Raw genomic sequence first — 10,225 nt, forward strand, 5'->3', positions numbered from 1 at the left:
AAAGTTGAAAACCATTTAATAACAAATTTACTAAAAAAAATAAAAATTAAAGCATATCTTACTTGTTTCCACTTCTTTCATTTCCTTGTAAAATTGAAGCATATCTTCCGTTGGTTCCTTGTAAAAGTTTACTTCATCCGCCCTAAGTCAATCACTAGTACACACTAGTGCTTCTACCATTTTAGGAGTATGATGCCCTAAAAGGGTCCATAACCCTCCTCCCTAGGCTAAATGCATTTTCACTAGCACGGTAGAAGTGGGGATTGCAAAAATATCATTGGCTATTTGTGAAAGAATTATGAACTCTTTTGTGTTTGATTTCCACCAACTCAAGAGATCAAAGTCACCAACAACAATGGTAATATAAGTAGGGTTTTAGTTTCGAATTATTGGAATATTTTATATATATATATATATATATATATGTGTGTGTGTTATATAATTATATATTATATTTTTGGTATGGTACGGTAATACCGTAGTAATGGTATCCATTACCAATACCGTACCATGAAATTTTGGTCCGGTACAATGCCGTATCATTACCGATTGGCACAAAATCTGTATGGCACGACAATTTAGCAAAAAAATCCACCCCTATGTGTTTTTACATCGATCATCCTCAAGTACTATCCAATAACATGATGTCTGATGTCTGATGTCTAGACTACCAGACATCACAATAAGACAATGAATAAAATGATCCCTCAAGAAAGAGTGTTGCTCTTACACTATGACGTGGTTTTGAATTCTGTCCACTTTATAATCTAACATCTAACCTAACAAATCAATCGTTTGACATAAAAGGAAAGAGACTTAGGGCTGGTTTGGTATTGTTGTGCTTTGAAAAAAAGCTGATTCTGTTATGCTGTGAGAATAAACGGCTGTGAAATAAAGCAGCAGAGTGTTTGGTAAATTTTTATGTAAAACAGATGTGAAAAAAAACCGATTTTTCAAAGCTGGATTTTGCAGCTTCTTGTTTTTGGCTTTTTTCATCCAAAACTGTGAAAAAAAACTGAAGCTGAATGTTTACCAAACACAAAAACAGCTCCCAGTTTTTTTTGATACCAGCTTTTTTCAGAATCACTTCAGTACCAAACCAGGTCTTATTACGTTGATGGGCCAAGTGAAACCGTACACACTCCAAAACCCAAACCGTGATATCCCCAGGCCATGAATCCGGTTATGTTCCCCCAAAACCCGCCGCACTCTGCACAGTGAGTGGAACAGCGAAGCTCTTTTCTGAGACCAAACATCAAACACTTAAGCTGCATACAGAGATGGGAGGCGGCGGCGGCAGAGGCAGAGGAGGTTCTCGCACTCAGCGACGCCACTTCCGTCAGAACCGAGAGAACGTTTGGAAGCGTTCCAAGTCTGATCCTTCGTCTGAAAACAACAATGAAAACAATGGAGAAAATCGTGGTTGGGAGCCGTTTGCCACTCAAAACCCCGCATTCGATGAATATTACAAGGTGATGTCATATTCTATATATACATATATATGTTTATATCTATGCATGTATGTTTTTGGAGTAAAAGTTAGGTTCTTTTCTTCGTTTATTGAGCCGTGGAATGTGTTATGGTGGTAGGAGCAAGGGATAGTGAGCCCAGAAGAGTGGGATGCATTCAATGAAGTTCTTCGAAGGCCGTTGCCTGCTGCTTTTAGAATCAATTCAAGGTGACTGAAATAATGTATTTGCTATGTTGTTTCTCTATGTGTTTTCGTGTGCGGTTTCATTCAATGTTAATCTCAATTCTCAATTCTCAATTGAACTTCTGTGGATATTGCAGTAGCCAATTTTGTTCGGATATCCGAAGGCAGTTGGAGAATGACTTTATGATCTCTTTGCAATCTGAGGTTGGTTTCTTGTAGGCTAATTTACTAACAAAATGTAGCGAAAAACTGTGTTGCCTCGTTTCGTTTTTGTTGTAAATTGTAATGTGTTTATGATTATTTAATCTATACTGTTCCAGATAAGTGAAGGGGGTGAACCACAGCCTATTAGGCCATTACCTTGGTACCCCGAGAATCTAGCTTGGCATTCAAATTTTTCTCGCATGCAACTGAGGAAGAACCAAACACTTGAGAGGTAAATGAATTGATGTATTCCAACAGGGTTCCTACCTGTATGAATAATACTAATATGTAATATGTATCCACCTTAACTATTGTGATTGTTCCAAATTGAATCTTCTTCAATTTCTTGTTTATATAGAGCTTAACCAAATTCTGCATAATGGTATCAAGTCACTCTGTTTAGTTTCAATCTATCCCCCATTCTAATATTATTATCTGTGTATTCATGGTTCTGATGTTACAAATATCTAAGGTTTCATGAGTTCTTAAAGCTTGAAAATGAGATCGGAAACATCACAAGACAGGAGGCTGTCAGCATGGTAGGCCTATGTTACTTGCAGTTTGTGCCCTTGTGGTTTAAATACTGAATTGTGCTGCAATATTCAATTATAAATCTTGGGTGTTTCAGCACTAAGTAGTTCACCTTATACTAATGCTCAAGTATTCAGTTACTCTATTTTATTTTTAATGATACAGGTACCTCCACTATTCCTTGATGTACGCCCAGATCATTTTGTACTTGATAGTAAGCAACTTATATTGCATTTATCTTTCCCCTTTCTAAAACTGAAAATTTAGAAACATGGTTGACCCAAATGATAAGACTTGAATCACGAGCGTCACGTGAAAATCTAATCGGTTGTGTTCTATTCTATATTGAATTTTCAAGCTTCTTATTGGCGTTGTGAGTGTTGATGAAAATTGTAGTTTGGATTGGAGATGCATAATTCCTTGAGGGACTTCTTTTGTTGGGAACTCTCTGTTCTGTGGTATAGTTTTCAATTTTTATAAGGCAACGGTTTTGCTTTAAAGACTAAATCTAGTGCTTACTGACCATCGGCTACAATTTTTCTCAGTGTGCGCTGCACCAGGTTCAAAAACATTCCAATTAATTGAGGTAATACACCGATCAATGAAACCAGGATCTCTACCTGATGGATTGGTATGGTTCCTTTTAATTATATATTGTTTCACATTCCTTATATCTGATTTAGTTCATCAGTTCTGTCTTTTCCTCAGTCAAGGACTCAAGTTTAGGCTGTTATCTTGCCTTTCAATTCTTATTTGATTCTCCTAGTTACTATTTTGCCTTCATGTGACATAGATTTTCCCTCATTTAACTACCATTTATGATACTGGTTCCTTGTTTTATTGGCCCATTAATTAGGTTGTAGCAAATGATCTTGATGTCCAAAGATGTAATCTACTCATCCATCAAACAAAAAGAATGTGCACAGCCAACTTGATAGTCACAAATCATGAAGCTCAACACTTTCCTGGTTGCCGGGTAAAGTCTAGTGCTTCTGAAATAGGAGCTGAAATGGAGCCACCTATCAGCCAACTTGTCTTCGATCGTGTTTTATGTGATGTCCCTTGCAGTGGAGACGGTACCCTTCGCAAGGCTCCTGATATCTGGAGGAAATGGTATAACTTTAATTTTTCAGTCGCTATTTTACTTTTGGCAGGTTGATGAGATTCGTTTTGCTTATGTACAGGCATGCTGGACTGGGCAATGGGGTTCATCCTCTACAAATTCACATAGCTATGCGAGGTATCTATCATGAAAAGAAATTTCTCAGATTTTTTTTATTATTAACAATGGCTCTATGCTTTACTGACTAGTTTATTCTCATATGTTATATTGTTTATCCTAGGTTTATCGCTGCTTAAAGTTGGCGGAAGAATGGTGTACTCTACCTGCTCCATGAATCCAGTTGAAAATGAAGCTGTGGTTGCTGAGGTAATATGTTTGCTTATCTTCTTACAAAATATTTAACTTAGAACTTGATGGGTTGAAAGATTTTATTTTGTAAGTGACAACGGCATGGTTTATTCACACAATTGAAGAGAGCTTGTAGGCATAGTAGGTGGTCATGGAATGCCAACCATACAATTATTGTTTCTTTTAGTTCTTTTGACTTTTTCAGTTCTTGCAAATTGATTAGTGGATGGGAGCTCTTCACCTTCATACGATTAATTGATTTTATGGATTTTGTTTATTTGGTCATTGTGGACATGTACTGTTTGAGCTTATGTTTTAGCTTTTAATTTGAATATTGTTTGTGTTATGAAAGTACATCAGAAAACATTTTCTTTCAATTTGATGCTTTTGACCTTGCTATGGGTGGCAGAGTTTCATGATTTTTTGTTGTGCTTATTCATTCTTTATTTGGATGACCTTGCTATGAGTGGTAGATTACGTCATTCTGTATTTTGAGAAAGTGTTCCTTTTTATTTTGCAGATTTTGCGGAGAGGTGGTGGGTCTGTTGAGCTTATTGATGTCTCTAGTGAGCTTCCCCATCTTGTTCGGAGGCCAGGTCTTAAAAAATGGAAGGTCAGTTGTTTGTTTACCTTTTTCATGGTAGTGCTGTATAGTGAAAGCTTGATGTGCACAACATATTATTGAATGAGAATGTTTCCTTAGTTTGTGTAACATAGGTTTGTTTCTCAATTACTGAATGGGATGTTGCTGATATCACTTGTAGTGCTATTTTATCCTGGTGCTTTGAAAATGGTCTGATTGAAACATTGTTTGTGTCACATATTCACTACTATAATATAAAACTGTAATAAGGTATATTTGCCATAAATAATCCGGAGTTACCTGTCAAGAAGATATCACAAATTTCCATTCTTCTCTTGATATAAGATTCAGGGTTTAAGAAATCCTTTTGCAATCAATGCATTATATTGCGCCATGAATGTTAGGTGAAACCATTTTATTCAACTCTGCTTCGTGATTATGTATAAGTTGGGTCAACATTATAATATTTTTGTCTGCAATGCATCAAATTCAACACACCCACCCACCCATCAAATTCAAATTCAATACACACACACACATCTTATAGCATAGTGGTCTCAATTGCAACAGTTTGTTCAAACATCACCTACTGTGTTGCATGCAAGTTGCAGCTTTAAAATTTTTTCTTGCGACAAAATCCGTATTCATTCATTTGACAATGCAGATACATGACAAGGGTAGGTGGTTACCTTCCCACAAAAATGTCAGCAAATATCGGAAAAATGTCATTGTTCCCAGCATGTTTCCTTCTGGAAGAAGCTTTACAGAACCAACGGACAGTAATGATAATATGGAAGTGGAAGAAAAACATGAGAATGGTGGCAATGGAAATGTTGAAGATGCATTGCAGTCAACTGATGATCCTGCAGCTGTACCCAACGAACAAGAGGAGGAAGTTTCTGATTTTCCACTAGAACGCTGCATGAGGATAGTCCCGCATGATCAAAATGGAGGAGCTTTCTTCATTGCTGTCTTCCACAAACATTCTGCTTTGCCAGGTGAGTTCAAGTATCTGCAAAGAGTTGAAGTGCTCTGAGGTAGCTTTTACTGTATTATTGTCTTCTTATTTGGGTATGAAGGGGTTGTTTCCCTCCTATTTAGAAAAAAAGTCTGCTAATGCTGAATATATTTTATGACCTAAAACAAATGACGCTTAGCAGACTGAATAAATTTTATGACCTAAAACAAATGACCCCATTATTCTATTATCTCATTTAGTAAATGCTATTTTCACCTAATTATCCATTTCAAAGATATTTTTGGAGAAAGGGAGCGCCTTAAAAAGAATTTAAAATAAAATGGCGTCACACATAAATTGTATCGTTGTGTCAGTATGTATGGCCTGTAGTTTGTTGAGGATTTGAACATGTGCTCCAGGTTTGGGTTTCCTGATAGAGAATCACAATCTCTTTATATTGTTTATTTTTAATTTGGTTTCTTTTGTCCTTTCGTTGATTCTTTTCTTCTTTCATTGAACAGCCAATCAGGGGAAACCTAATAGTCTGAAAGAGGACTTGGGCTCTAGAAATGACGAGCCGCAGGTAGAATTACAAAATCAGGGTACTGAAGGTACAAATGGGATGGTGGCTAGTTTGGAAGATGGTACAGATGAGACTTTTTTAGAAGCAGCTTCAGAGGTAGAGTTAATAAAGGAAGAACCAGATGGGGCGTCTTTGGAGCTTGATCCTTCTGTCACGCTTGAAGAAAATGTATCGGAGGAAGCCCAGGAGCCTGTTGATGAGGAAACAGAACCCAAGAAAGCTGGAGGAAAGAGAAAGAAGCAGTGTCAAGGCAAGTGGAGAGGAGTGGACCCTGTTGTTTTCTTTAAAGATGAAGCTACCATTAATAGCATAAAGACATTCTATGGCATTAATGAATCGTTTCCCTTCAATGACCACCTTGTCACAAGAAACACCGATGCTAATCATGTGAAAAGAATTTACTACATCTCAAAGTCAGTCAAAGATGTTCTTGAGCTGAATTTCTCCGTTGGACAGCAACTTAAGATAACATCCATTGGGCTTAAGATGTTTGTAAGTATTTTTAAATATGAATTTGTCTTTTTTCTTTTAAATAAGACCGTTATACGATTTGAATTTCTAGATATGTGATCAAAGAAGGTTCTGCAAAATTATTATGCCTTCAGATAAATCCAATAGCCGAAGTGTGTGTATAATTAAGACAATGAGCGAGACAAGTAGTGCCAGTACCTACTGATTGGGTGCAGAAATATTAAACCTTATTACGCTCAGTCATGGATTCCAAGTGTGTAGTATATATATTTTCATCCTAGGGTTCTCATGTTTGAAGCTAGAGATTCTGGTGAAGCCCTGGACTGATGAACAAAGTATTTCTATGTTCGGGTGTTAGCATTAAATATTCCGTAACAATCTTTCTCTAATTTATTTTTGCTCTCAACAGGAACGACAAACTGCAAGAGAAGGAAATTTGGCGCCTTGTTTATTCCGGATATCATCAGAAGGATTGCCACTTATTCTTCCGTACATAACCAAACAGATTCTATGTGCATCCCTCGTTGACTTTAAACATCTTCTTGAGTACAAATCTATCAAGTTTGCTGATTTTGTTGATTCTGAGTTCGGTCGGAAGGCATCAGGCATAATGTCAGGATGCTGTGTGATAGTTTTGAGTAAAGGTAATTAGCATCATTTGTTAAAGGACCATAAGTGCACATTCATTGCATATATGTTCTGTTTACCCACGTAGAACTTTATATCTGCAGATGGCGAGGCCACGTCGGGTCCTATTGAAGTAGACAAGTCAACAATAGCCATTGGATGCTGGAAAGGTAGGTCCAGTTTGTCTGTGATGATCACTGCAATTGACTGCCAAGAACTGCAAGAAAGGCTTTTGGCGCGCATGGAAACTGAAAATGAGCCTTCGGAGAAGAGAGACGAGGCTTCTAATGTCAGCAGGGATGAGGTACAGGACGTAAAGGATATAGAAAAGAACGTTGACGAGGAAAGCATCACGCTTGCATCAGAGGGTTAAGCGATAACTTCCGGAATTTCAAACTTGCATTGTTGTACTCTAATTAGATAAATTAACACAGGTGTTGTAATTTATATGGCAGGAATTTATATTGTTTCTTTACTACCTCCTACAAAATTGGAATTTCATTTTTTTTTTTATACATCGAATACATCTTTGTATTTGTGGTCTGGTATATTGTTACTAAGAGGCAGTGGCTTTGATCGCCAAGTTTGTAATCATAAATGCTCTTAACCACGTTAGCTACAAACCATTTTACAATTTGGAAATACAAAACAATGCTGCGACATTTAATGTGTGAGAATTTAACCCTAAATTGTAGATTCGGGGGACGAGTGTTTGAGTAATTTTAGCTTTTTTTCGACGAATTAACATGAGTAGGGAGAACGTGAAATTACATATTTAAGAGAAGTTCAACGACGGGCATACCCAAATCAGGCTCGTCTAGTTCATTTCAATTTTGAAAACATGCAATTAATCAGCTGATGCAAACTAAAGCAAAGAAACGAGAAAAATATACAAAGGAAATATATCACACCCCTCAAAATTTGCTAGTATTAAGAATGTCGAAGAAAGCATCCGATGTTTATAAATCCGCGGTCCTGTTGAATCACGATGTACAGCACACCTTGCTCTTAGCCGGGATTACTTGTGCAGGGCCTGGGACAAGGATCTTCTTACCAGTCAAAGATGGAGGGCTTCCATTAGCTTGATTTTCGTTGGCAGCAAGGCTTTTCTTGTTAACAATGTTGAATATCTCTGTCAACACAGTCGAGAAAGCATTCTCCACATTTGTTGCTTCCAGTGCTGAGGTCTCCAAGAAGAAAAGGCCTTCCTTTTGGGCAAATTCTTTGGCATCTTCAGTGGGGACTGCACGCTGGTTCTCAAGATCACTTTTGTTGCCTATCAGAATGATGACTATGTTCTTGTCGGCATGGCTACGCAGTTCTTCCAGCCAGCGTGGTATGTGGTCAAAGGTCTGGCGTTTGGTTATATCATATACCAGCATTGCCCCAACAGCACCCCTGTAGTACGCACTTGTAACTGCTCTATATCTGAGCAAAACAGCATAAGAGAAGGACAATCATCAGATGTGAATACACTTAACCTTTAGGCCAAATCTGGAATTAACCAAATATAATGAGCAGCACATATCATCTTATACTAGACAGAGGTGACCGGTTTAGTTGATAACCAAATATAATCGGAGTAAATTTGTCCAAAACTGTGCATCATCGTAGTGAACAATTGAACAGCATTCATTCCCATCAGTCAATAAACTCCAAAGTCTTATCTTCTTTATAAAGAAACTAACCATTAGACCAAATCGGTGATAACAGGCAAGAAACACAAGCTTGGACAAGTCATATATGTCATGGTTCTCAAATATAGGGAATCAAAGAAAGCAATTATTCACACCGCTTAACAAAAGGTGACAATTCTTCTCCCACTATATCATCCATGGCAATATCCAAGATTGCAAGAAAAGCCAAAATGGCCAAAATGGCCAAAAGAAACTATGGACCAAAAGTAGATGACGAATTAAACACGATTTCATATCTTTGTAACCGAAAACCATATTACTGGTGGCAAGTTTATACAATTAAGAACACAAGGATCACAATAAGAAACCGATAATGTTAACGAATTTCATTCCTGGCACTTAACATTTCTAATCGTTTGAGTGAATATCCATATCAATATCAATATCACAACATACTAAGTGCACTTATGAGATTCCAAACACGGATCTAAAAGCCTCAGGTGATTATCTTATTCATATGTAGCATACAAAGAAGTAATTCACTTACCAACATTACAAATTTACTTGAAGAAATCAAACCCAGAAAGTAAAAAAGATAACTTAAAAGGATGTATATGCAATCTATGCATACAGCTCACAAAAAAAGCAACCAACAACTTTTACTAAAACAGGAAAAAGTAAAAAGCAGACAGTTTACTGGAATTGTTGCAAACTATCCAAATCTAAAAACCCAAGTAGCAGACTGAAAGAAAAGGGTTGTACACTACTGCTGAAGAAAGAGAGAGAGAGAGACCGTTCTTGTCCAGCAGTGTCCCAGATCTGGGCCTTGACACTCTTGTGCTCGATGAGGAGGGTCCGAGTCTGGAACTCGACGCCGATGGTGGCCTTGGAGTCCAAGCTAAACTCGTTCCGGGCAAACCTGGCCAGAATCTGAGACTTGCCCACCGCAGAGTCCCCTATCAGCACCACCTTGAACACGTAGTCTATCTTCTGGCTCGCATCCCCATAACTCGCCATGTCTCTGTTCCCTCCCAACTCAAGTACGCCAACTCTCCAATCAAATAAGAAGAAAACCCAGATCGCTACTTCTGCTATCAAAGCCCCACAAAGTAAAGGACTTGAAATTTATCTAAACACCACGAGACTTTTACTTTTTTTTTTTTTTTTTTTTTTTTTGGAAATACGATAGGATGTCTGTAATGCACTAGTTGCACAACAAAGCTGATTATCAGTTATCACAACGAAGGTTGTTGATTAGGTATCAAACTTGTCGCAAAATTAAATATCATTTAATTAAATTTTAGTATAATTTTTGTGAACTTCATGTTTATGGAAAATGCACATATTTTTTAATTTTTTTTTTTTAATAACGTGTATTTATCATACAAATTTCATAACCGAAACCGTTTAACTGAATAATGTATTAACATACATTTTCATAATAAGAACTATTTAAATTCTTAATCTTTATTTGAAGACCTATTCTTACATAAAAAAATAAAAAATAAAAACTCATTTGGATTGAAGTTATTTAATCATTCAAATGTATAGAAATCGATGATATAA

General features: G+C 37.0%; 2 protein-coding genes across 3 annotated transcripts; one reads left to right on the plus strand and one right to left on the minus strand.

Annotated features, from left to right (window-relative positions):
- The first annotated feature begins 1,221 nt into the window (after positions 1 to 1,221).
- On the plus strand, positions 1,222 to 7,636 carry LOC137735705 (uncharacterized). 2 transcript variants are annotated; one of them, XM_068475152.1, is made up of 15 exons: positions 1,222 to 1,472; positions 1,590 to 1,678; positions 1,792 to 1,858; positions 1,975 to 2,090; positions 2,331 to 2,397; positions 2,555 to 2,603; positions 2,935 to 3,020; positions 3,246 to 3,502; positions 3,574 to 3,629; positions 3,733 to 3,818; positions 4,321 to 4,413; positions 5,048 to 5,381; positions 5,863 to 6,416; positions 6,805 to 7,039; positions 7,127 to 7,636. In XM_068475152.1, exons 1-15 carry the CDS (start codon positions 1,281 to 1,283, stop codon positions 7,393 to 7,395), a joined length of 2,550 nt encoding a protein of 849 aa, XP_068331253.1. In that variant the 5' UTR covers positions 1,222 to 1,280; the 3' UTR covers positions 7,396 to 7,636. The 2 variants fall into 2 exon arrangements, with proteins under 2 accessions (XP_068331253.1, XP_068331259.1); XM_068475158.1 differs by lacking the exons at positions 1,222 to 1,472; positions 1,590 to 1,678; positions 1,792 to 1,858; ... (1 more) ...; positions 2,331 to 2,397; positions 2,555 to 2,603 and adding an exon at positions 2,748 to 2,847.
- A 137-nt stretch (positions 7,637 to 7,773) lies between these two features.
- Positions 7,774 to 9,828, minus strand: LOC137735722 (ras-related protein Rab11D). Its single transcript, XM_068475168.1, has 2 exons — positions 9,453 to 9,828; positions 7,774 to 8,450 (listed from the first exon to the last, which is right to left on the minus strand). Exons 1-2 carry the CDS (start codon positions 9,674 to 9,676, stop codon positions 8,006 to 8,008), a joined length of 669 nt encoding a protein of 222 aa, XP_068331269.1. The 5' UTR covers positions 9,677 to 9,828; the 3' UTR covers positions 7,774 to 8,005.
- Positions 9,829 to 10,225: the final 397 nt, after the last annotated feature.

This window comes from Pyrus communis, chromosome 1 (assembly GCF_963583255.1).
Source record: "Pyrus communis chromosome 1, drPyrComm1.1, whole genome shotgun sequence".
NCBI classification, from domain to species: Eukaryota; Viridiplantae; Streptophyta; class Magnoliopsida; order Rosales; family Rosaceae; genus Pyrus; species Pyrus communis.

What these genes read in the sequence shown, in the direction of transcription:
- LOC137735705 (XM_068475152.1), top strand. Translation starts at nt 1,281, where the DNA reads ATGGGAGGCGGCGGCGGCAGAGGCAGAGGAGGTTCTCGCACTCAGCGA. An exon ending in GACAGGAGGCTGTCAGCATG is followed by an intron (nt 2,398 to 2,554) that starts GTAGGCCTATGT and finishes TTAATGATACAG; the next exon opens with GTACCTCCACTATTCCTTGA. An exon ending in CAAACATTCTGCTTTGCCAG is followed by an intron (nt 5,382 to 5,862) that starts GTGAGTTCAAGT and finishes TTCATTGAACAG; the next exon opens with CCAATCAGGGGAAACCTAAT.
- LOC137735722 (XM_068475168.1), bottom strand. Translation starts at nt 9,676, where the DNA reads ATGGCGAGTTATGGGGATGCGAGCCAGAAGATAGACTACGTGTTCAAG. An exon ending in GACACTGCTGGACAAGAACG is followed by an intron (nt 8,451 to 9,452) that starts GTCTCTCTCTCT and finishes TGTTTTGCTCAG; the next exon opens with ATATAGAGCAGTTACAAGTG.